This window comes from Lepidochelys kempii, chromosome 3, assembly GCF_965140265.1.
Source record: "Lepidochelys kempii isolate rLepKem1 chromosome 3, rLepKem1.hap2, whole genome shotgun sequence".
In the NCBI taxonomy this organism is placed as follows: Eukaryota; Metazoa; Chordata; order Testudines; family Cheloniidae; genus Lepidochelys; species Lepidochelys kempii.
The window spans coordinates 30,036,131-30,062,748 of record NC_133258.1 but is presented as its reverse complement, the minus strand read 5'-3'; the positions used below and the strand labels follow the sequence as shown (position 1 = coordinate 30,062,748).

At 47.3% G+C, this 26,618-nt stretch overlaps 1 protein-coding gene across 1 annotated transcript; it reads left to right on the top strand.

Moving 5' to 3' along the window:
• Positions 1 to 1,245: 1,245 nt before the first annotated feature.
• On the top strand, positions 1,246 to 3,239 carry LOC140908139 (uncharacterized). Its single transcript, XM_073335110.1, has 2 exons — positions 1,246 to 2,010; positions 2,599 to 3,239. The coding sequence occupies exons 1-2, from the start codon at positions 1,428 to 1,430 to the stop codon at positions 3,117 to 3,119; spliced, it is 1,104 nt and encodes a 367-aa protein (XP_073191211.1). The 5' UTR covers positions 1,246 to 1,427; the 3' UTR covers positions 3,120 to 3,239.
• The last annotated feature ends 23,379 nt before the right edge of the window (positions 3,240 to 26,618 follow it).

Genomic DNA, 26,618 nt, shown 5'->3' with positions numbered 1-26,618 from the left:
GTCATATGTCCAACCTTCCACTTCTTGTAAGCTTCTTTTTTATGTTTAAGATCCGCTAGGATTTCACCGTTAAGCCAAGCTGGTTGCCTGCCATATTTACCATTCTTTCGACTCATCGGGATGGTTTGTCCCTGTAACCTCAACAGGGATTCCTTGAAATACAGCCAGCTCTCCTGGACTCCTTTCCCCTTCATGTTAATCCCCCAGGGGATCCTAGCCATCTGTTCCCTGAGGAAGTCGAAGTCTGCTTTCCTGAAGTCCAGGGTCCGTATCCTGCTGCTTACCTTTCCTCCCTGTGTCAGGATCCTAAACTCAACAAACTCATGGTCACTGCCTCCCAGATTCCCATCCACTTTTGCTTCCCCCACTAATTCTTCCCAGTTTGTGAGCAGCAGGTCAAGAAAAGCTCCCCCCCAGTTGGCTCCTCTAGCACTTGCAACAGGAAATTGTCCCCTCACTTTCCAAAAACTTCCTGGATTGTCTATGCACCACTGTATTGCTCTCCCAGCAGATATCAGGAATATTAAAGTCACCCATGAGAACCAGGGCATGCAATCTAGTAGCTTCTGCGAGTTGCCGGAAGAAAGCCTCATCCACCTCATCCCCCTGGTCTGGTGGTCTATAGCAGACTCCCACCACTACATCACTCTTGTTGCTCACACTTCTAAACTTAATCCAGAGACACTCAGGTTTTTCTGCAGTTTCGTACCGGAGCTCTGAGCAGTCATACTGCTCCCTTACATACAGTGCTACTCCCCCACCTTTTCTGCCCTGCCTGTCCTTCCTGAACAGCTTATTTCCATCCATGATAGTACTCCAGTCATGTGAGTTATCCCACCAAGTCTCTGTTATTCCAATTCATTCAGTATAGTATCTTCATGTTTTCTTCAACTGCATAATAGATCATGACTCTTTACAATGAATTGTCTTTTAATATGATTGAAAATTGCACGTTGATTTTCACCATTACTCATTCCCTCAGAAAGTTGCTGCCAAAACTTCCGTTCTCTTGTTATCAGAACTTCGAATTATTTGGTCAGTCCCAATAAGAGCTGGGATGTACTACTCTTAGCCCTGGTCTACACTAGGACTTTAGGTCGAATTTAGCAACGTTAAATCGATTTAAACCTGCACCCGTCCACACAGTGAAGCCCTTTATTTCGACTTAAAGGGCTCTTAAAATCGATTTCCTTACTCCACCCCTGACAAGTGGATTAGCGCTTAAATCGACGTTCCCAGCTCGAATTTGGGGTACTGTGGACACAATTCGATGGTATTGGCCTCCGGGAGCTATCCCAGAGTGCTCCATTCTGACCGCTCTGGACAGCACTCTCAACTCAGATGCACTGGCCAGGTAGACAGGAAAAGAACCGCAAACTTTTGAATCTCATTTCCTGTTTGGCCAGCGTGGCAAGCTGCAGGTGACCATGCAGAGCTCATCAGCACAGGTGACCATGATGGAGTCCCAGAATCGCAAAAGAGCTCCAGCATGGACCGAATGGGAGGTACGGGATCTGATCGCTGTTTGGGGAGAGGAATCCGTGCTATCAGAACTCCGTTCCAGTTTTCGAAATGCCAAAACCTTTGTCAAAATCTCCCAGGGCATGAAGGACAGAGGCCATAACAGGGACCCGAAGCAGTGCCGCGTGAAACTGAAGGAGCTGAGGCAAGCCTACCAGAAAACCAGAGAGGCGAACAGCCGCTCTGGGTCAGAGCCCCAAACATGCCGCTTCTATGATGAGCTGCATGCCATTTTAGGGGGTTCAGCCACCACTACCCCAGCCGTGTTGTTTGACTCCTTCAATGGAGATGGAGGCAATACGGAAGCAGGTTTTGGGGACGAAGAAGATGAGGAGGAGGAGGAAGTTGTAGATAGCTCACAGCAAGCAAGCGGAGAAACCGGTTTTCCCGACAGCCAGGAACTGTTTCTCACCCTAGACCTGGAGCCAGTACCCCCCGAACCCACCCAAGGCTGCCTCCTGGACCCAGCAGGCGGAGAAGGGACCTCTGGTGAGTGTACCTTTTAAAATGCTATACATGGTTTAAAAGCAAGCATGTGAAAGGATTACTTTGCCCTGGCATTTGCGGTTCTCCTAGATGTAGTCCTAAAGCCTTTGCAAAAGGTTTATGGGGAGGGCAGCCTTATTTCGTCCTTCATGGTAGGACACTTTATCACTCCAGGCCAGTAACACATACTCGGGAATCACTGTAGAACAAAGCATTGCAGTGTATGTTTGCTGGCATTCAACCAAAATCCGTTCTTTATCTCTCTGTGTTATCCTCAGGAGAGTGAGATATAATTCATGGTCACCTGGTTGAAATAGGGTGCTTTTCTTCAGGGACACTCAGTATAGCCCATTCCTGCTGGGCTGTTTGCCTGTGGCTGAACAGAAATGTTCGCCGCTGTTAGCCACAGGGAGGGGGGAGGGTTGAGGGGGGTAGTCACGCGGTGGGAGGAGGCAAAATGCGACCTTGTAACGAAAGCACATGTGCTATGTATGTAATGTTAACAGCAAGATTTACCCTGAAAGAGTGTAGCGACTGTTTTATAAAATGTGTCTTTTTAAATACCGCTGTCCCTTTTTTTTTCTCCACCAGCTGCATGTGTTTCAATGATCACAGGATCTTCTCCTTCCCAGAGGCTAGTGAAGCTTAGAAAGAAAAAAAAACGCACTCGCGATGAAATGTTCTCCGAGCTCATGCTGTCCTCCCACACTGACAGAGCACAGACGAATGCGTGGAGGCAAATAATGTCAGAGTGCAGGAAAGCACAAAATGACCGGGAGGAGAGGTGGAGGGCTGAAGAGAGTAAGTGGCGGGCTGAAGACAGGGCTGAAGCTCAAATGTGGCGGCAGCGTGATGAGAGGAGGCAGGATTCAATGCTGAGGCTGCTGCAGGACCAAACCAGAATGCTCCAGTGTATGGTTGAGCTGCAGCAAAGGCAGCTGGAGCACAGACTGCCACTGATGCCCCTCTGTAACCAACCGCCCTCCTCCCCAAGTTCCATAGCCTCCACACCCAGACGCCCAAGAACGCGGTGGGGGGGCCTCCGGCCAACCAGCCACTCCACCACAGAGGATTGCCCAAAAAAAAGAAGGCTGTCATTCAATAAATTTTAAAGTTGTAAACTTTTAAAGTGCTGTGCTTAAAGTGCTGTGTGGCATTTTCCTTCCCTCCTCCACCACCCCTCCTGGGATACCTTGGTAGTCATCTCCCTATTTGTGTGATGAATGAATAACGAATGCATGACTGTGAAGCAGCAATGACTTTATTGCCTCTGCAAGCGGTGATTAAAGGGAGGAGGGGAGGGTGGTTAGCTTACAGGGAAGTAGAGTGAACCAAGGGGCGGGGGGTTTCATCAAGGAGAAACAAACAGAACTTTCACACTGTAGCCTGGCCAGTCATGAAACTGGTTTTCAAAGCTTCTCTGATGCGTACCGCGCCCTCCTGTGCTCTTCTAACCGCCCTGGTGTCTGGCTGCGCGTAACCAGCAGCTAGGCGATTTGCCTCAGCCTCCCACCCCGCCATAAACGTCTCCCCCTTACTCTCACAGATATTGTGGAGCACACAGCAAGCAGTAATAACAGTGGGAATATTGGTTTCGCTGAGGTCTAAGCGAGTCAGTAAACTGCGCCAGCGCGCCTTTAAACGTCCAAATGCACATTCTACCACCATTCTGCACTTGCTCAGCCTGTAGTTGAACAGCTCCTGACCACTGTCCAGGCTGCCTGTGTACGGCTTCATGAGCCATGGCATTAAGGGGTAGGCTGGGTCCCCAAGGATACATATAGGCATTTCAACATCCCCAACAGTTATTTTCTGGTCTGGGAAGAAAGTCCCTTCCTGCAGCTTTTGAAACAGACCAGAGTTCCTGAAGATGCGAGCATCATGCACCTTTCCCGGCCATCCCACGTTGATGTTGGTGAAACGTCCCTTGTGATCCACCAGAGCTTGCAGCACTATCGAAAAGTACCCCTTGCGGTTTATGTACTCGCCGGCTTGGTGCTCTGGTGCCAAGATAGGGATATGGGTTCCGTCTATAGCCCCACCACAGTTAGGGAATCCCATTGCAGCAAAGCCATCCACTATGACCTGCACATTTCCCAGGGTCACTACCCTTGATATCAGCAGATCTTTGATTGCGTGAGCTACTTGCATCACAGCAGCCCCCACAGTAGATTTGCCCACTCCAAATTGATTCCCAACTGACCGGTAGCTGTCTGGCGTTGCAAGCTTCCACAGGGCTATCGCCACTCGCTTCTCAACTGTGAGGGCTGCTCTCATCCTGGTATTCATGCGCTTCAGGGCAGGGGAAAGCAAGTCACAAAGTTCCATGAAAGTGCCCTTACGCATGCGAAAGTTTCGCAGCCACTGGGAATCGTCCCAGACCTGCAACACTATGCAGTCCCACCAGTCTGTGCTTGTTTCCCGAGCCCAGAATCGGCGTTCCACAGCATGAACCTGCCCCATTAGCACCATGATGCATGCATTGGCAGGGCCCATGCTTTCAGAGAAATCTGTGTCCATGTCCTGATCACTCACGGGACCGCGCTGACGTCGCCTCCTCGCCCGGTATCGCGTTGCCATGTTCTGGTGCTGCATATACTGCTGGATAATGCGTGTGGTGGTTGATGTGCTCCTAATTGCCAAAATGAGCTCAGCGGCCTCCATGCTTGCCTTGGTATGGCGTCCGCACAGAAAAAAGGCGCGGAACGATTGTCTGCCGTTGCTCTGACGGAGGGAGGGGCGACTGACGACACGGCTTACAGGGTTGGCTTCAGGGAGCTAAAATCAACAAAGGGTGTGCCTGTACATCAAGGAGTATTTCAGGCAGGACTGCACGGAGGGTTCCAATAAGAAATGGTGCACCAAAGTTATCGTTGTTATTGGAACAAGGAGGTTAGCCTGGCCTCTGATTGATACATGGCTAGATTAACCTCGCTGCGCCTTCTCTGTGACTGACTGCAGTGTGATCTAGACAGGGGAGGAGGAAAATGAGTACAAAACAAATCTGGTCTATTTCTTGTTCTGACCCACTCCATCTATCCTTTACATCTTTGGCTGGCAGCAGACGGTGCAGAAGGACTGCATGCCATCCACATCTCATGGCTGCTTGGCAGAAGATGGTACAGTACGACTGCTAGCCATCTTCATCTCTTGCCTGCCTGGCATAAGATGGTACAATACGACTGCTAGCAATCCTCATCTCTTGCCTGCCTGGCAGAAGATGGTACAGTACGACTGCTAGCAGTCCGTATCGCCTGCCCGCTCACCAAAAGACGGTTCAATAGGACTGCAGGACTAAAGAGAATGACCTGGTCAAGTCACTCCAAATTTAGTCCCTGCGCCCATGTCTGCCCAGGCGCTCCCAGCCGACGTGGCCAGGAGCACCTTGGACACGATGAGGACGACTACCAGTCGTATTGCACCGTCTGCTGCCAGAAGGCAATGGGTTGCTGCTACTGTGCAGCAAAGCCGTACCGCGTCTGCCAGCACCCAGGAGACATAGGGTGACGGTTACCTGAGCGGGCTCCATGCTTGCCGTGGTATGGCGTCTGCATAGGTAACTCAGGAAAAAAGGCGCGAAATGATTGTCTGCCCTTGCTTTCACGGGGGGAGGGAGGGTGGGAACGGGGTCCTGACGATATGTACCCAGAACCACCCGCGACAATGTTTTAGCCCCATCAGGCATTGGGATATCAACCCAGAATTCCAATGGGCAGCGGAGACTGCGGGAACTATGGGATAGCTACCCACAGTGCAACGCTCCGGAAGTCGACGCTTGCTTCGGTACTGTGGAAGCGCTCCGCCGAGTTAATGCACTTAATGCACTTAGAGCATTTTCTGTGGGGACACACACACTCGAATATATAAAACCGATTTCAAAAAAACCGACTTCTATAAATTCGACCTAATTTCGTAGTGTAGACATACCCTTAGTCTGAATGCCACTCATTCTTCTAATGAATGCCTGTATATTTCTGATTTCTTGGTATCTTTATTTATCCATCTGGAGTACTTCCTCTAACTCTCTTACTTGGACTTTTTAAAAATATAATCCTTTATGCTATTGCCTTACTTCCTTTATACTTCATTAGATCTTCATTTTTTCCTCTTTTTATAGGCTTTATTTCTTTCTTTAATCAACATTTTGCATTCCTCATTCCACCATGGAAGTGAGTTTTCAGTTTTGGGGTACTTCAGAATTTTACGTATGGCTACAGTAACTGTTGCTATTAATCCTTTAGCACATTGTCATTGAAATTCTCTATGTCATCACTCACACAATGATCATTCTCAAATTCAGTACAATTACTGTTAGCTTTCTTAAAATTCCAGGTGAGTACTTTTTCATTACATGCAATCTTACCTTGCCCTTGAATAGTAATATGTGTAGGGAAATGATCATTCCCCATTCCTTCTTCCTTATTTATTTCCCAGTTGCATCTACTTGCAATACCTCCTGTTATAATTCCAAGGTCTAAACAAGAAAAACTAACATCCACTGCATTAAATCTAGTTGGGGGGGGGCATCCTTTAAAACCGCTGGATTGTTTTCAATGAACTTTTCAAAGCATGCACCATTGCTATCCATTGTTGTACTGCCCCGCAATTTATTATGACTGTTTAGCTCACCACATATAATATGGCATTCTTCACTATTTCTTGTAACTCTGAACATTCTAATTTCCCACATTAGTTATAGATATTATATTTGAGACTTCTTCGTTCTCTACTTCCAAGTTGTTTACGCTTTCCCTTATGAAAGTACAAACTTCTCCTCCTCTTGCTAGTTTTCAGGCAATATACCAGGGAATTTTAAATGCAAGCTTTTTAACCAACCATGTTTCCTGGCTACATATGAAATGTAGTTTAGCTTTCATTTTCAGGATATTTTCCTTTAGTTCTTGACCATGTGCTATCAAACTGTGCTTATTCCAACAAAAGATTGTGATCCCTATATTAGTCATATTTCACCATTAACCTCATTCAAAATCACATGGATTCAATCCATTGACAGATTGCTAACATACAAGCATTTTTCCACTGCCCTTGGTATAATTTTCATTTTTCCCCATTTGTGATGTGTGGTGTATCACTTCTATCATAAATGCTATAAACCTTTCTTTTTTCCACTACTAGTATATTATTGCCTATTCCTTCCATAAAGTTTATCATATTCTTTAAAGAGTGAGGTTGTGTTTGCAGTTCCTCTTTTCCTGTGATGATTTTCATTTCCTTCTCCACCTGACGTTTTGAGAGTCTCCATACAGCTTCCACATAAGTAGGGCCCTACCAAATTCACGGCCGTGAAAAATGCGTCACGGACCGTGAAATCTGGTCTATTGTGTGCTTTTACCCTAGGCTATGCAGATTTCATGGGGGAGACCAGCGTTTCTCCAACTGGGGATCCTGACCCAAAAGGGAATTGCAGGGGGGGTCACAAGGTCATTTTAGGGGGGTCATGGTATTGCCACCCTTATGTCTTTGCTGCCTTCAGAGCTGGGTGGCCAGAGAGTAGCTGGAGAGCAATGGCTGCTGGTCAGGAGCCTAGCTCTGAAGATAGAGCTGCCACCAGGAGCAGCGCCATGATCAATGCGTGAACTGTCGGCTGGGGGAGGCTAGCCCTCAGCCCCACCTCTTATATCTGAGGCCCCGCCCCTTATGCCCCCCACCAGAGCCGAGGCTCCCCATGCGCCCTCCCTACTGCAGCCACCAGCCCAATCCCCCAGCTAGCCACCCAGCCCCAAAGGAGCATGGGAAGGGCAGGCAAAGCACGGCCCCAGCCCTGGAGCGTGGGAGGAGCATAGCCCCAGCCTCCCAAGCCTGGTGTGGGGCAGGCAGCCGCTGGCTGCAGCCTCCCCAGCTCCAGAGCGCAGGAGCGTGGGCAGTGTGTGGCCCCAGCCTCCCCAGCTCCAGGGTGCGGGAAGGCAGGTGATGCAGGGCCCCAGCCTAGCAGAGCACTGGGGGGCTGGACTGGAGCTGGAGGACTGGAGTCACATCCAGGGAGTAGTCACAGATGGAGACGGGGTCACGCCTGGCTGTTCGGGAAGGCAAAGCCTCCCCCAGCCTGTGCGACCAACAGCCCATGAGCAACACAGAAGTAAGGATGGCATGGTATGGTATTGCCACCCTTACTTCCCTGCTGCTTCCTTCAACCCTGGGCAGCCAGAGAGTGGCAGCTGCTGACTGAGGGCCCAGCTCTGCAGACTGCAGCGCACAAGTAAGGGTGGCAATGCCATACCGTGCCATCCTTACTTCTGCCCTGCTGGTGGCGGCGGCTCTGCCTTCAGAGCTGGGCTCCCGGCCAGCAGCCACCACTCTACAGCTGCCCAGCTCTGAAGGCAGCGCCATGGCCAGCAGCAACACAGAAGTAAGCCTAGAAGTACCGCAACCCCCCTACAATAACCTTGCGACCCCCCGCAACTCCTTTTTGGGTCAGGACCCCTCCAGTTACAACACCATGACATTTCAGATTTAAATAGCAGAAATCACGAAATTTACAATTTTAAAAATCCTATGACCATGAAATTGACCAAAATGGATCATGAATTTGGTAGGGCCCTACACATAAGATACGTTATTAACAATTGTTGTCTTTTGTATCTCTTTAGTTTTTCTTGCCGCAATACACCCTCTATATGCCAGACTGTGATTGCTACCATAGTTACTACACTTGACCTCTGCCCATTCTATACAATTTTCATAGGAATGTTCCCCCATCACATTTACCACATCTCGTTTTCCCTTTTGCAAATATTTGCTACATGCCCATACCATTGGCACTTATAACACCTTAGAAGAGTGGGGAATATATGTCTTGGTTCTGAATATGTGAAATCCTAGTGTTACTTTTTCAGGTAGAGTCCTTCCCTTCAATGTAATCAGTACTGCTGTTGATGGCCTGCTTTCTCCTCCTCGTTTACTAATTAGTAATTTACTTACTAACATTTTAGCTTCTCCTATGCTTTCTATTATCTCATCATTGGTCAGTTCTAATGGCACTCCATATATTACCTCCTTCATTTCAGTCCAATTCTTTGGTAGCTGGCAACTTATTTTAACTTTCCTTAGTGTTTCAGCTTTTAGCAGGTTATCAGCCTGCTCTTCGTTTTTACATTCAATTAAAAGATCCCCATCTCACAACCTCCTGGCTCTTATTATATCCCCTGTGCCTTTTTTAATCCAGTCAGCTGCTTTCACAGGGTTAACATCAACTAATCTTATTTCTATGGTCACTGTGTCTCTTCTGTCACAGCTGTGAAGCATATTATTATCCTCAAGTTTAGGACATAGTTCATAGAACTTTTGTCCATTTTTCTCTTTGGTCCATGTTTCTTGCCATTCCGTCTTAGGTTCTCTCTTTATCAAATTTTTGAAGTCCTCTGTGTACTCAGAGGGATCTTTAGATCAACCTCATTTTTTAAGGGATTTTTCGCTGCTTTATCTGCCATTTTATTGCCAGGTATCCTGTCATGCACCAGAATCCACGCTATTACTATAGGTATACATAATTGTACTATCTCCATAGTTAAGAACAATATTTCATTGATTAAGTCATTCCTGCTTTTTTCTGAGGTTCCCTTTCTGATCACCATTATACCCAATAAAAAATCAGACAGGATAGGAGCTGTAGCTCAGCTTACCCAGGCCAGTGCCAACAGCATGCCTGCCAATTCAGCTGTCACAATGGCCACAAAATTGGATAGTTTCAAAGACCTTAATTACCCCCCCCTTTTTTTTTTGAGCTGTCTGTCTCTCTTTTAAGCTCCTCCTCCATCTGGAACAGGCTCTGCAGGTGCAGCAGAGTGGAAGCACCGGGGCCCAGAACTGCTCCTTAACCCCTTCTGTCCCAGTGTGGGGTTTATACACCTCCTCACAAATCCACACTTAAGTCAGTGGAGTCACACAGGTATAAAACTGGGGTAAGGAAGATAAGAATTAGTCAAAACTCACACAACTGTCACAATGTTAGTTGTATATAGCTGGAGTCTAATCACCCTTACACCCTTCTCTTCCAATTTAACTCTCTTGCCATCAGTACAGTTACTGCCGATTTAGGCTATGATCCTGCAAACACTTATGCTTGTGCTTAGCACACGTGCCTGAAGTTCAGCATGTGCATAAGTGTTTGCAGGATCAGGGCCCTGCACATGTAAGGAAGATTAGAATCAGGCCTGTGTAGTTTCTTCTGGTTGCCTGTGCAGAACTCCTGTTAGTACCACTAGGAGTGATGCCCTCCCAGGGAGGAAATGTAGGTCTTAGAATGAGATCATGCTGCAGTGGTTATGTTCTGCATCTGTCAGCAGCTTTCTAGGCTCTTATGTTTTCACATGTATGAATTACCCTTTGGCGGACAGTAGGATTTTTTTTTTCTTTATGCACATACATTTTTAAAGTGAATGCAAAATTTATTTAACCTTTTAGGCTTTTCCTTCATGTTCCCACATTCTCTTCACTTGGCTGACTCAAGAAAAGAGGTGGCTATTCAGCAAGCACTATCAACCCCAACAGTAATTTTATTTGTCACAGTCAATATATGATCCAATGGTAAAGTTGATCTTGTATTTCACTGGGTCCTTTCTGTGTTTTTATTGTCATTATTCATAGGTAATACATATGGTGGAGCAATATCTTATGCACATTCCTTATTATAATCGCATCAGTATAATATACTATATAATCTGTACAAGGACAACCACCTATAAACAGTGAACTGAAATGCTGGGGATCTATTCCTAGTTCTGCTACTACTTGTTCTGTGACCTTGAACAAGTCACTTAACTTCACTGTGCCGCGGTGTCCCCCATCTATAAAATGGCAATAATAGCTAGCTACCTTAGAGGGCTGTGGTAAAGCTTAATGCTTGCAAACTAACTTTTCTGAGGTCCTTAGCTGTAAGCACACCTCAGATTTGCTTGGTCTAAATAAACATTTAAAAGCTGTTTAACAAAACTTAACATTAATAGAAATGTTTTCAGGATTAGTCTGAAATAATTGTTCAATCAAAACATTTTTCTTAATTTAAATAGCTCCTAGCAGTGTTTGCAACTCAAACATGGCAACAATGTGCTACTGCAAGGCACACAAAACTGACTAGAAATACACCCGTGTAATTTCACTGCCCCGTGAAGGGAAATGCAAGAACTAAGCATACGCTAGATCTGATGAAACATGAATTAGATTCTAAAAGTTATTTCCATTTTAATACTCTAATGCAAACCAAGGTCCTGCATTACAATGAACCACTTGGAGGAGGCTTGTAAAAGCAGTGGCAAACAAAAGGGCTGGAGCCAACATAGCTGCTTCTGCTACCAGGTACTGCTATCTGAGAGGAAACAGAAGGCCCCCTCAGGGATGAGAGCTGCCAGTGGGATAGGAATGTCCAAGGGAGAAGGTAACAATGAAGCTGGGCAGTATGTATGGGGGAGGGGAGGATGCTGCACAGCATGGCTGGAGAAGAAGGGAAGGCAGAGAGCAGGAAGATATATGCAGAAAAAGAGGAGGACCAGACAACTGGGAAGTATAAAAGGGCCAGGCAGTAGAAGAGCATGTGCAGCAGAGCAAAAGAAGATGAACTGAAGAGCAAAAGAAATCGGTAGTTCCAATCCTGGTCTGCATCTAAGCTGCTCATCACTCATAAGGAGAGGGACAAAGGTGGTTTTACAGTCCCCCAAATAAGCCAGGAACTGGGCCAGCCCCCATCATAAGTTAGAGCAGTCTCAGGGCTGTTTTAATTTACTCCCAGTTATCATCCCAATGATCCACTATGACAGCTGGAAATTGCCATGGTGTAGGAATGCCCTGTACACCAGGGGTGGTGGAATAAGAAACACTACAGGAGCCCTACATCACACGGACTCCCTCACACTGCATAAGAGTTAAACTTCCTCTGTACTGGGCTGCGGGAGCACAGATTGACGGAGCCCCATTAATATTAATCAACATCAGTGTCTCTGAGTGTGTTGCTGTAGGATCAATCTGTAACAATGAGTGAGTGGTAGTTGCTTTCCACTGTAGAAACCAATTACTTGGTTTAGCACAGGACTCAAACATGGAAAAAACAAAGTGCACTAAAAACAGCAGCTGGATCCGGGTATCTTACACCTCTTCGATGCCTACAACAGCTCAAGATCCTAGGATTATAACTGACCACTGGAAATCGGCAAAGATCCAGTTCAACTGACCTAAGCTCGTTAGTTTCAGCTCTGCTCACGATAAATAGCTTTCTCTGACATAAGTCTAGATTTCACCTCTTGCAAGGCATAACGCCCTCAGTCAGCCTGGGGAGGTGAAAGGATGTCAGCAACAGGACAGTCCAGTATGTGTGCATGTACACAACTTGGGTGTGCACTTTATGCCTCAGCACAGCCAGGGTGTGAGTAGACTATACTCTTGGGTGTGATTATAGCCATTATCATCTTCTAGCAATCCAGGACATTTACTACTGCTTTGTCTAGTCTAATCTTAAATGTCCCAAAGTTTTCATCACTTTCCTAAGAAGCCTGTTCCATAATTAACAGATTGGTTGCATAAAACACACCCTGCGTTTCTTATTGAGCTTATTAAATCATTTAATGGGGTGGGGATGGGGGAGGAGAAGCCTTTAAAATCTAATACATTAATAACAGATTAATCCACCCAGGAGAATAGTCATAAAGTAAAATGGCATATAAAATAAAACACATAATTAAATACAAATGAATATAAAATAATAAACATCAAACTGCAGCATAAAATTCATTCCTGTACAGAGGGCCAGCACAAGCTTCAAGTCTTCCTCCTGAGCCCTGTTCTGAGATCTGAAGTGGAACATAAGTGGTGCATCAAGCCCTCAAGAAAAGGGTGAATTTCAACCATTTGACTGTACTTTTTGAATGGTAACTGCACAGTCTAACCACAACTCAACACTGAGACAGTATGAGACATACTGAAATGCTGATTATGGCTAATGAAGACCAGGAGAAATTGTCATAGCTTCATTTCACATCATCTGAGGATCTACCTGCTAGTGTTTAAATCCCTGCAACTGAAAAGCCCTGTTCCTCATTTTCTCTGCTATCCACCCCTCAGCAGCTCTGCTGCGAGCTAGGTCTCAGACATTCACGGCAGGTCTACACTTACAAAGCTGCGGCGGTGGCACCATGCCGCTGTAGCCATTTAGTGAGGATGCTAACAGAAGAGCTTCTCCCTTTGGCGTTACTAATCCACCTCTGTGAGAGGCAGTAGCTATGTCGATGGGAGAAGCTCTCCCGTCGACGTAGCACTGTCTGCACTAGGGGTTAAGTCCATATAACTGTGTCACTCAGGGAGGTGGATTTTTCATGCCCCTGAGCGACATAGTTATACCAGTGTACGTTTGCAGTGTAGATGTAGCCCAAACAGTCGACGCCTGTCCCCCAGCAACTCCGCTGACTGGGGAGCAGCAGCCTGAGCAAGGCTGAAAAAGGGAAGTCACAGCCATGGCTCAATGAGTAACCAAAGTGAGACATTCTTCCGGAGCCCTGCTCCTGATCTGGTGAGTGACTGCAGGACAGCAACATCTTTCTTTTTCAAAGCATTGCTCAGTCTGTTGTTGCTGAGGTGAGAGAAGAAACCAAAGAGAGGAACAGGAGAGCCTCACAATAAGGATTTCATTAAATATTTGTAATTGTAAAGGTTTGGGATTTTGTAATGAGGATTGTTTAACAAAGCACATTTGGATGTGGCATGGTGATCTGCCTGGTGAACAGGCTTTGTAGTTCCAACTTCCACATTTATTGGGTAATAATCATTGGCTGAAAGCCTCCTGAGACAATCAGATTGCACTTTGCGGCCAAAATCATCATGTATTGGAATGAATAAACAGAGCATACAGTGCTTAGAACAATGGGGCTATAACAGTATAACTTTTATTTGATGATCCCAAAGCATTTTTCAAATGTTAAACAAACCTCACCACCCCCTGGGAGGTAGGTTAGAGAAAGGCAGCCAGGAGAAGGTAGTTGCCTTTTCCCTTTGTGTATTTTTTCCATTGGTTTGCTCCTTTCCACCCTTCTCAGTGAGTGGTGAAGAGCAACAGAGGGCCACAGACGCTGAGGCTCCAGCTTTAAAGTGCAGCTCTGCGCTGACCAGCAACTGTAAAAATGGCACCTTCTAACTCCATGGGTTTGCTCCCTGGATGAAATTCTTACCCCACTGAAGTCACTGGGAGTTTTGCCACTGGCTTGAGTGGGACCGGGATTCCCCACCCCTTCCCAGGTATATTTAGACACATCTCCGCTGATTTTACTGACAAATAAGCTGTTGCTGTTTTATACTCCTGAGTGCACAGCAGAAGCAACAGCTATAGGGAAGTGAGATTCTCGTGTAGAGCATTCATCACAAACTTCATTTGTAACTAAATTCCAATTATGGGGCCAACTGCTGCCGTCATGTACACCATGCAACCCCACTGAAGACACTGGAACTGCACAGGTTTAACAGACAGAAGAATTTGGCCCCTGGAGTTTTTATGACTCGTAATGACAATGAGCCAGAAAGAACGCAGCTTCATTCTCCAAAATCAGGTTGAGTGTTCTGGGCAAGTAGTAACAAAAATTTTTTTACTTGTACACCTAGCAGACTTGCTGGGGAAGTCACTGAGACTGAGTCCTCCTGGAACCCTCCAGTGCTGTTTGTAGAGCCATGTTTCAGAGAAGAACTTCACTTTAACATTACACAGTTAAGAGTGCTATGGTTTCCTTATGGACACATATTTGCTCTCCCTCTTCTCTGTTCCCATTCCTGTATCTTCAGGTAACTAGGCAACAGAACAAAAAGGAAATGGCTTGGAAAAAGAAAATATATTTGTCTGCTTTATTTCTTTTGATCTTCAAACATGCCTATCCCAGGCTCTAGCTGCCCTGGCAAGGGTTAACAATACAGAGTGAGATTTCCAAATATACTCAGTATTGGCTTAACTCTGTTCTCATTGAAGTTCATGGGTATTTTGCCATTCTCTTCAGCAGGAGCAGAGTTAGGCCAGTTGCAAGTGCTTTTCAAACTCCCCTCCGCAGTCCAGAACAATGAAGAAAAACAAAAACAAAACAGTGGCAATCCCACCTGACAGAAAGCAGCCATCCCACAAGAGAACCTCACACACTCCAACCCCTCAGCTCTCACATGTCCTCAAACACCTCAGCCCTCCCCCAAAAGCCCATTCCAAAAGATGGGCTTTAAAAAGATCAATAAACATGGATTACTTTATTTGAAGAGGGGCGTGAATTCTCAGGGCGAGGACACACACACATGCACTCACCCACGCCTTCCAGCAGCAGCCTCTCCAAGCTGCCCTGATTTTGCCTCTTAAGATGATCTTGCGTACTTGGTATAATTGACTGACCTTTATTTTGAACGCTCTGCTTGACAGAAGGGGAAAACAAAGCAGAATGTAAATTATGAATCAACAGGAGTGTATATCTGGGTGAATCCGAATAAGGGTGGGACATGGTGAGTCACTGCCGTGACTTACTCTGAAATGCCATGTAATCAATGACTCACCAGTTACTGACGTGTGTTATGTAACTCCTTATTGTATTGTGTCTGTCAGCCTTTTTGCTGGCGTTCAGTCTATCAGGATTAGATGGGTGCCAATTGAGTTTTAGAAATGCCACATCTGCTGGGCACTTGATAACGCTGAAAAACTAAATGAAAGATTCCAGCGCTGTATTCCAGTGCAAACATCAGCTCCCAGACAGTAGGAAAATATTTCAAAATATCTATTATAAGCCTGCGTCCATAAGAGGTTCAGTAAATTAATCCATGATCTAATTCTGTTTACTTTCAGTGCTCTGTTACCTCCTTCAAATGTCATCAGCTAGTTATTCAACCAGTTTATAAATTTAGCTCTACATTAATATAGCTACCCAACCATGGGGTCTTGCAAAAGGGTGTCTCACATTAATTTTTCACCAAATAAAACAAAGTTAAATGTTTGGATATCTGAGTTTTGAATCTGCAGTTTAGTAGGAACTTTTATTAGGGAGAGCCCTTTCAAATCAGGGTTTAAATATTCATAGAGTGATAGCTGTGGAAGATGGAAAACACCTGGCAGCAATCATCTAGTCTAACTTCCAGCAAAAGGATCTATTGTACTGATGCCCCTTTGAGCCAAGCAGTTAGCCAATATTTGGGGGGCTTGCTGAGTTGTTTCTGTTAGGAGGAGAAATTGATTACAAGAGCCAGATGTTTCTTCTGTGCAATCCTATTTATTTATGAAGAATGTACACAAAATTCCCTAAACGCACCAGAAACAAACTCGAGGTAGTTTCCTTGTTCAGAAATCCAAGTCTGCCTCTCTAGCAAGTTCTCTGCCCCAAGGAGCATGCTGTCCACTGCTTCTCTCTGTCTCTACTGGCTTTCTGCCACTCACACGACACACAAAGCTGCAATATGGCAAGGCCTGAGAAAAAGTTAAGCATGTGGGCTGAGGGGCTTCCCTGGGAAGTGATTGCAAACCTGTGTTTGCAATCACTTCCCAGGGAAGCCCCTCAGCCCACATGCTTAACTTCTGCTCAGGCCTTACCATACTAGTCAGTGCCTTGGGGGAGGAGGGTGGGAGGAGGAATGGCTTCTATTGTTTCCAGCTATCACTACAGAGAGTTATTTAATTGCTCTTTCCAGGTAGCCCGAATGAAGATGCACAACTTTAGCCAGTCCTGTGACTGATTATAGCCATTATCATCTTCTAGCAAATCAGTACATTTACTACTGCTTTGTGTAGTCTAATCTTAAATGTCCCAAAGTTTTCATCACTTTCCTAGGAAGCCTGTTCCATAATTAACAGATCTTAAGGTCAGGGTGTTTTTCCATGCTGTTAGGCTTAACTTTTGCCTCTCAATTTCATTCCATTCTCAAAGTCATAGGCACCAACTCTGTGGGTGCTCCGGGGCTGGAGCACCCATGGGGAAAAATTAGTGGGTGCTCTGCACCCACCGGCAGCCAAGCTTCCTGCCCCCCACCCCCCACCCCACCTCACCTCCTCCTCCGCCTCCTCCCCTGAGCGCACCACAGCCCTACTCCTCTGCCTACCTCCCAGCGCTTGCCACTGCCAAACACCTGTAGCAAGCTCCGGGACGGAGGAGGGAGGAGCAGGAACGTGGCATGCTCAGGGGAGGAGGTAGGGAAGAGGCCGTGTCCGGGCGGGAATTTGGGGAAGGAGTTGAATAGGGTCAGGGAGGGTGCGGGGAGGGGGCGGAGTTGGGGTGGGGACTTTGGGGAAGAGGTTGGAATGGGAGCAGGAGGGGGCAGGGCAGGGGTGGAGTTGGGGCAGGGCCAGGGGCAGAGGGGAGTCGAGCACCCACCGGCGCCATTAGAAATCTCTTAGTGATTTTTAGGTCTCACTTACTTCACTGACCAAAATAAATGTTTTTTTACTCTAGGTAGCAGGGCAAAACCAACACAGCCACAAGACAATGACCTGAATTATTTTCTGGCTCTTGCCTCACTAACAGAATTGTTATCTAGGTGACAGCTATAGAATCATTATAAGTGATGATTATGTTCCAGGCAGTTTGAAGAGCTGGCTAGTAGAAAAACCCATTGTTTTACTTGTAAATTGAGCAAAGTTGATCTGGCATCACTGAGAGGCAAAAGGACAGGCTTTGCTACAGACAGCCCACAATCTAGATGTCTGAGTGTAGCAAAGAAACTTTTAATGAAAGGAGGGAAGTGACCCAACATTAATTAGGGAAAATGGCACAAGCAGGATTCATAAACCTAAAACTGTGAGCAGGACTCCCAATCCAGAGTGTGTGGGGCAATGCCTTCTGCCTCATGTTTTTGAGTTCTACAATCAAAAGTTCCTTTTCTGTGCCCCTCTTTGCTCCCTCAACATACCCCACTCACCGTGGTTGTCCTTGGTCAGTGAGGAAGTGCCTCTCTGTGAGTTCACTTCCCACCCGGGGAAGAAAACACCTGGCTTGCTCCGCCATCTGAGCACTTGCTCTGGCCTGCACTTCCTGCTGCAATCTCAGGGCTGATCCTTTAAAATCGCTGAATGCTGAGTTCCCACTGAATTCAATGGATGGATAGAGCTTGTGAGCTAAATTCCCTCTAAGCTGTGTGGCCATGCAGCAGTCTATTAAGTGCCGCAAAGGCGCTCATGGCTGCAGCAGGGAGAGATACCTCTCCCCCAGCCTGGGACCAGCAGCAGCTAGGGGAGAGGCTCCATTCCCCCAGACCCAACCCAGCCCAGCCCAGGACCTGCTATGGTTACGGGGAAAGACGCCTCTTCCCCGGCCCCAGCCCAAGCCCCGACCCAACCTGCCACGGCCAGGGGAGAGGCATCTATCCCCTCCCCGCTAGCCCAGGTGCTGCTGCAGGGAGAGAGAGCTGGGGGGAGTCCTCTCTCCCTGCTATAGTTCTGGGGAAGCCGGCATCTCAAACCCCTCATTCCCAGCCCTACCCCAGAGCCCGCACCCCTAGCTGGAGCCCTCACCCCACCCCAAGCCAACCCTCTGCCCCAGCCCTGAGCCCCCTCCCACACTCTGAACCCTTTGGCCCCACCCCCACCACATGAATTTTGTTATGTGCACCAATATGAAAGTGATGTGTCACACATCACCTCCATATTGGTGCACATAACAAAATTCATTCTGCACATGGGTGGGAAAATTAGAGGGAACACTGCTTGTGGGCTAAGTTCCTTAGTCAGGCCTGGTTTGCACTTAAAATTTAGATTGACATAGCTACAGCGGTGAAAAATCCATACCCCTGAGCACCGTAGCTATGCCAACGTAATCCCTGGTGTAAATGTGACTAGTTGATGGAATAATGCTTCCATTGACCTAGTGACCATCCCTCAGGCTGGTGGGTTACCTACAGCGATGGAAACACCCTGTTCACCACTGTAGGAAACATCTACACTACAGCGCTACTGTGACAGAGGTGCCACTGTAGTGCCCATAGTATAGACCAGTGGTCTCCAACGTGGGGTGCGCAAGACCATCCCTGGGGGGTGCGTGGCAGGAGCAGCGCCGCCGAAGGAGTGCTGCCGGCATGGTAGCAGCAGTGCTCCTGGATCTTTGATTCTTCGGTGGCACGCCAGCGGCAGCTCTTCTTCTTCTTCTTTTTTTTTTTTTGCTTCCCTAGAGCTGGCCATGGGAGTGCGTGATCCAAAAAGTTTGGAGACAACTAGTTTAGACAAGCCCTTAGACAAATATAACACACCATAGACATCTGTCCAGTCCTGAGAGGGTGAGGGGATACTGGAGACATGGAGCTCAACGTTGAAAAGAGCTGTGGAAAAAGTTGGCTTAACGAAGGGATTTTTAGTTGGGAGTGGGGGGGCACTTGACATGCAAGAAATAGGCAGCTGTCCCAAGCAAAAGGGCTGGGTTGAAAGAAGGTGCAAAGCCAAGAGTGGGAAAAGGAAATAAAAGGGAGTGGTTGAAAGAGAGGATTAAAAGCAGGGCAGAGAGGGAAGGGGCAACTGGGAGGAAATGGGAGCAGAGAGATAGGCGAGGCAAAGTTGTGTATTCATGTTGTTCAGATTTGGCAAGTAATTCAAAAGGTATTGTCATCCTAATTCCCTAAGAATGTGGGCCTTAGTGGACTGTTTAACTTCAGAGCTTTCAAAAACAGAAAACTAATTAGATGCTTGAACATCTGGTTTCATAATTTTTTGAATGGAACCTGAATATTCATTATGCACACAAGAGATAAAGGATTTTTCAAACATGGGCGCTTAGCCCTACAGCACTGCTTCTCAAGCTATCTGATGTGGGGAACTGGCAATTTTTTTTTTCCAATGTGTGCGCAGACCGGCAGCTGATGGCTTGCAGACTGGCACCGGTCCACGGACCACCACTTTGAGTAGCACTGGTCTAGAGGAACTCTGGATGCTGCAGATGCTCAGCATTGAAAATCAGTTCACTTTTACTTAGGAGCCTAAATAAGGAATCAGGGGCCAGATTTTCAAAAGCATTTAAGTGGCTAAAGATGCAGATAGGCACCTAGTGGGATTTTCAAAAGCACCTAAACAGGTTAAGTGCCTAACTCCCATTGATAACAGGAGTTAGGTTCCTAATCTGTTTAGGTGCCTTTGAAAATCCTAAGCACCTAGCTGCATCTTTAGGCACCTAGGCTGGAATACACAAAAGGCATTAGGTATTGTGATGTTGAGTGTCACAACACCTAATTTTTAGGAACTCAGAAAAATCACTGAACTTCACAAAGCCTGAGCTAGGTACCTAGGCTCCTATACAACGAATGGGAATAGTTAGGCACCTCAGGCTGAGATCCGCAAAGCCAGCGTACTAAGCAGGGAGATGCCTAAACTAGCCAATGGGAGATGCCACCATGAGAGGAGCCCTGCCCTGCTCTTGGAGATAGTTGCCCAAGTACAGGCAGGTGCCTATTTCTGCTTGTGATTATCAGCTGCAAACTCTTTCTTGACTATAGTTGCCTATGCCATTAGCAAGAAGCCCCGGAGGGAAGGAAGAGAACTTCCCTTGTAACTTTTAGCCCCATGGTCAGGGTGCTTGCCTGGGATGTGGTAGATGCCCCACTCCCAGTTCAAGACACCCTTCCATCTGAAGGGTAGAAGGGATTTGAACAGGGATCTGCCACTGCTCCAATGAGTGCTCTAACCATTGGGCTACAGGATATTCTGATATGGGTCTCACTCCTTGAAGCTGTTGCACTCTGGATAAATAATTACAGAGTTATTGGAGTAGGGGGACTGGATCTTGGGTCTCCCACCTCCCAGGTGAATGTGCTAAACACCAAGCTATATAAAGTAATTCATTCTCTCTGTCTCTGACTCGGGGCAGGCTGTGTTTGTTATGTGCTGTGTACACTTGCTGGGTTTCTGATAGTCGGTGTTTGTTTTTATTTTGTTACTTGCTGTTTCTTTGTTTTAGGGGTGTTGTTGGTGCCATAGGTGCCGATTCCGTCGTGTGGGTGCTCTGGGGCTGGAGCACCCATGGGGAAAAGATGGTGGGTGCGGAACACTCATCGGCAGCCCCCTTATCAGCTCCCCCATCCATCCCCCAGCACCTCTGGCCCGCCTGCATCCTCACGGATCAGTGCCTTCCCCCTCCCTCCCCGCACCTCCCGCCCACCGCAAACAGCTGTTTCACAGCATGCAGGGAGGCTGGAGGGGGAAGGGAGGAGGAGATGGGAGGCGGCGTGCTGGGAGAGGGGCGGGACTGAGCAGGAAGAGGCGGGGTGGAGAGGCCTTGGGGGAAGGGGCCTGAGGCAGAGCTGGGGAGTGAGCACCCCCCAGCAGTTTGAAAAGTTGGCGCCTGTGGTTGGTTCCCCTTTTTTGTTAGGGAGGCGGTTCTCTTTGGGGTCCATTCCAGATGGGTTTACCAGTTTGACCCCCCAAGCATGGGGTTTGGTGTGTGCCTGTTGTCTTCTGCACTGTGGAGGCTGCGTAGCTGAGTGTAGGTAAGGGTATTGGCTGTGCTAATATAAAATCTGCCTCTTGAATGAGCAAATCTATAGTGATTTTCCTGGCACAGGAGCAGTTTGTGAATTTTTTGGTACAGCAGGGACTCTGCATCAAGGAGTCTTTTGTATAAGTTTTCCCCTTGTTTACTCCTGCTATGAAAGTAGTTTTTTCCAATGTCCCCTCCGCCCCCATTCCCTCACAGTAAAACACTAGTGTCTGCTCTCTCCCATTATGGGAAGGTAGGTTCTGCTGTTAGGATGATTCCATTAGACTGCAAGAACTCAGATGTGAGTCAGGTTATGTCGTTCTGGCACCAGGTTTATGTGGTTCTAAATAACTCTGAACAGCCCCAGAAACTGGTTTTGAAGCACCACATAGATAGAACAGATTATAGTGCTTGCTCTCGACAGGCAAGGCTCCAGGAAACGATGGGCTGCCATCTGAATTTTACAAGCATTTCCAGCATCTTCCTGATCCTGACATTTTTCTAGTGGTGCTGGAGTGTCCCCAGGAGAAAAAAGCTGACCCTCATTTGCCACAGGGCTTTGATCAAAGCTGCACAAAAATGGGGACCTCTGTGATTTACAGAACTGGAGACCTATTTCTCTTCTCTGTTCTGACTATAAGGCCTGGTCTACACTACATGTTTATGTCGGATTTAGCAGCCTTAAATCGAATTAACCCTGCACCCGTCCACACAACGAAGCCATTTTTTTTTGACATAAAGGGCTCTTAAATCCAATTTCTGTACTCCTCCCCAATGAGGGGATTAGCGCTGAAATTGACATCGCCGTTTCAAATTGGGGTTAGTGTGGATGCAATTCGAAGGTATTGGCCTCTGGGAGCTATCCCACAGTGCACCATTGTGACCGCTCTGGACAGCACTCTGAACTCGGATGCACTGGCCAGGTGTACAGGAAAAGCCCCAGGAACTTTTGAATCTCATTTCCTATTTGGCCAGGTGAGCTCATCAGCACAGGTGCCCACGCAGTCCCAGAATCGAAAAAGAGCTCCTGCATGGACTGAATGGGAGGTACTGGATCTGATCGCTGTATGGGGAGAGGAATCCATGTTATCAGAACTATGTTCCAAAAGACAAAATGCCAAAACATTTCAAAAAATCTCTGAGGCCATGAGGGACAGAGGCTACGGCAGGGAAGCAACACAGTGCCGCGGGAAACTTAAGGAGCTCAGACAAGCGTACCAGAAAACCAAAGAATCAAATGGACACTCTGAAACAAAACTCCAGATATGCCGCTTCTATGCTGAGCTGCATGCAATTCTAGAGGGGGCCGCCACCACTACCCTACCCTGTCTGTGGACTCCGATGATGCCTCTCTGCCATGCCTGAGGATTTTGCAGATGGGGAAGATGATGAGCTACCCCTTCCTGCTTCTCCATGTGGGCACCAATGATACTGCCAAGAATGACCTTGAGCGGATCACAGCGGACTACGTGGCTCTGGGAAGAAGGATAAAGGAGTTTGAGGCACAAGTGGTGTTCTCATCCATCCTCCCCGTGGAAGGAAAAGGCCTGGGTAGGGACCGTCGAATCGTGGAAGTCAACGAATGGCTACGCAGGTGGTGTCGGAGAGAAGGCTTTGGATTCTTTGACCATGGGATGGTGTTCCATGAAGGAGGAGTGCTGGGCAGAGACGGGCTCCACCTTACGAAGAGAGGGAAGAGCATCTTTGCGAGTAGGCTGGCTAACCTAGTGAGGAGGGCTTTAAACTAGGTTCACCGGGGGAAGGAGACCAAAGCCCTGAGGTAAGTGGGCAAGCGGGATACCGGGAGGAGGCACAGGCAGGAATGTCTGTGAGGGGAGGGCTCCTGCCTCATACTGAGAATGAGGGGCGATCAGCAGGTTATCTCAAGTGCTTATACACAAATGCACAAAGCCTTGGAAACAAGCAGGGAGAACTGGAGGTCCTGGTGATGTCAAGGAATTATGACGCGATTGGAATAACAGAGACTTGGTGGGATAACTCACATGACTGGAGTACTGTCATGGATGGTTATAAACTGTTCAGGAAGGACAGGCAGGGCAGAAAAGGTGGGGGAGTAGCACTGTATGTAAGGGAGCAGTATGACTGCTCAGAGCTCCGGTACGAAACTGCAGAAAAACCTGAGTGTCTCTGGATTAAGTTTAGAAGTGTGAGCAACAAGAGTGATGTAGTGGTGGGAGTCTGATATAGACCACCGGACCAGGGAGATGAGGTGGATGAGGCTTTCTTCCGGCAACTCGCAGAAGCTACTAGATCGCACGCCCTGGTTCTCATGGGTGACTTTAATTTTCCTGATATCTGCTGGGAGAGCAATACAGCGGTGCATAGACAATCCAGGAAGTTTTTGGAAAGTGTAGGGGACAATTTCCTGTTGCAAGTGCTAGAGGAGCCAACTGGGGGGGAGCTTTTCTTGACCTCCTGTTCACATACCGGGAAGAATTAGTGGGGGAAGCAAAAGTGGATGGGAATCTGGGAGGCAGTGACCATGAGTTGGTTGAGTTCAGGATCCTGACACAAGGAGGAAAGGTAAGCAGCAGGATACGGACCCTGGACTTCAGGAAAGCAGACTTCGACTCCCTCAGGGAACGGATGGCTAGGATCCCCTGGGGGACTAACATGAAGGGGAAAGGAGTCCAGGAGAGCTGGCTGTATTTCAAGGAATCCCTGTTGAGGTTACAAGCACAAACCATCCCGCTGTGTCGAAAGAATAGTAAATATGGCAGGCGACCAGCTTGGCTTAACGGTGAAATCCTAGCGGATCTTAAACATAAAAAAGAAGCTTACAAGAAGTGGAAGGTTGGACATATGACCAGGGAAGAGTATAAAAATATTGCTCGGGCATGTAGGAATGAAATCAGGAGGGCCAAATCGCACCTGGAGCTGCAGCTAGCCAGAGATGTCAAGAGTAACAAGAAGGGTTTCTTCAGGTATGTTGGCAACAAGAAGAAAGCCAAGGAAAGTGTAGGCCCCTTACTGAATGAGGGAGGCAACCTAGTGACAGAGGATGTTGAAAAAGCTAATGTACTCAATGCTTTTTTTGCCTCTGTCTTCACTAACAAGGTCAGCTCCCAGACTGCTGCACTGGGCATCACAGCATGGGGAGTAGATGGCCAGCCCTCTGTGGAGAAAGAGGTGGTTAGGGACTATTTAGAAAAGCTGGACGTGCACAAGTCCGTGGGGCCAAACGCTTTGCATCCGAGAGTGCTAAAGGAATTGGTGGCTGTGATTGCAGAGCCATTGGCCATTATCTTTGAAAACTCATGGCGAATGGGGGAAGTCCCAGATGACTGGAAAAAGGCTAATGTAGTGCCAATCTTTAAAAAAGGGAAGAAGGAGGATCCTGGGAACTACAGGCCAGTCAGCCTCACCTCAGTCCCCGGAAAAATCATGGAGCAGGTCCTCAAGGAATCAATCCTGAAGCACTTACATGGGAGGAAAGTGATCAGGAACAGTCAGCATGGATTCACCAAGGGAAGGTCATGCCTGACTAATCTAATCGCCTTCTATGATGAGATTACTGTGGATGAAGGGAAAGCAGTGGATGTATTGTTTCTTGACTTTAGCAAAGCTTTTGACACGGTCTCCCACAGTATTCTTGTCAGCAAGTTAAAGAAGTATGGGCTGGATGAATGCACTATAAGGTGGGTAGAAAGTTGGCTAGATTGTCGGGCTCAACGGGTAGTGATCAATGGCTCCATGTCTAGTTGGCAGCCAGTATCAAGTGGAGTGCCCCAGGGGTCGGTCCTGGGGCCGGTTTTGTTCAATATCTTCATAAATGATCTGGAGAATGGTGTGGATTGCACTCTCAGCAAATTTGCGGATGATACTAAACTAGGAGGCGTGGTAGATACGTTGGAGGGCAGGGATAGGATACAGAGGGACCTAGACAAATTGGAGGATTGGGCCAAAAGAAATCTGATGAGGTTCAATAAGGAAAAGTGCAGGGTCCTGCACTTAGGACGGAAGAACCCAATGCACCGCTACAGACTAGGGACTGAATGGCTAGGCAGCAGTTCTGCGGAAAAGGACCTAGGGGTGACAGCGGACGAGAAGCTGGATATGAGTCAGCAGTGTGCCCCTGTTGCCAAGAAGGCCAATGGCATTTTGGGATGTATAAGTAGGGGCATTGCCAGCAGATCGAGGGATGTGATCGTTCCCCTCTATTCGACATTGATGAGGCCTCATCTGGAGTACTGTGTCCAGTTTTGGGCCCCACACTACAAGTAGGATGTGGATAAATTGGAGAGAGTCCAGCGAAGGGCAACAAAAATTATTAGGGGTCTGGAACACATGACTTATGAGGAGAGGCTGAGGGAACTGGGATTGTTTAGTCTGCAGAAGAGAAGAATGAGGGGGGATTTGATAGCTGCTTTCAACTACCTGAGAGGTGGTTCCAGAAAGGATGGTTCTAGACTATTCTCAGTGGTAGAAGAGGACAGGACAAGGAATAATGGTCTCAAGTTGCAGTGGGGGAGGTTTAGGTTGAATATTAGGAAAAAAATTTTCACTAGGAGGGTGATGAAACACTGGAATGTGTTACCTAGGGAGGTGGTAGAATCTCCTTCCTTAGAAGTTTTTAAGGTCAGGTTTGACAAAGCCCTGCCTGGGATGATTTAATTGGGGATTGGTCCTGGTTTGAGCAGGGGGTTGGACTAGATGACCTCCTGAGGTCCCTTCCAACCCTGATATTCTATGATTCTATGAGGAGGAGGACGAGCTTAAGGAGAGCACACAGCACACCGTTCTCCCCAACAGCCAGGATCTTTTTATCACCCTGACTGAAATACCCTCCCAACCCAATGAAGCTGGAGAAGGGACCTCTGGTGAGTGTACCTTTTTAAATATAATACATGTTATAAAAGCAAGCGTTTTTTAATTAATAAGTAGCCCCGAGGACTTGGGATGCATTCATGGCCAGTACAGCTACTGGAAAAGTCTGTTAACGTGTCTGGGGATGTAGCGGAAATCCTCCAGGGACATCTCCATGAAGCTCTCCTGGAAGTACTCTAAAAGCCTTTGCAGAAGTTTTCTGGGGAGAGCAGCCTTATTCCGTCCTCCATGGTAGGACACTTTACCATGCCATACTAGTAGCAAGTAATCTGGTAACACTGCATGACAAAGCCTGGCAGCATATGGTCCTGGTGTTTGCTGGCATTCAAGCTACATCCATTCTCTATCTCTCTGTGTTATCCTCAG

What these genes read in the sequence shown, in the direction of transcription:
- LOC140908139 (XM_073335110.1), top strand. Translation starts at nt 1,428, where the DNA reads ATGCAGAGCTCATCAGCACAGGTGACCATGATGGAGTCCCAGAATCGC. An exon ending in AGGCGGAGAAGGGACCTCTG is followed by an intron (nt 2,011 to 2,598) that starts GTGAGTGTACCT and finishes TTTCTCCACCAG; the next exon opens with CTGCATGTGTTTCAATGATC.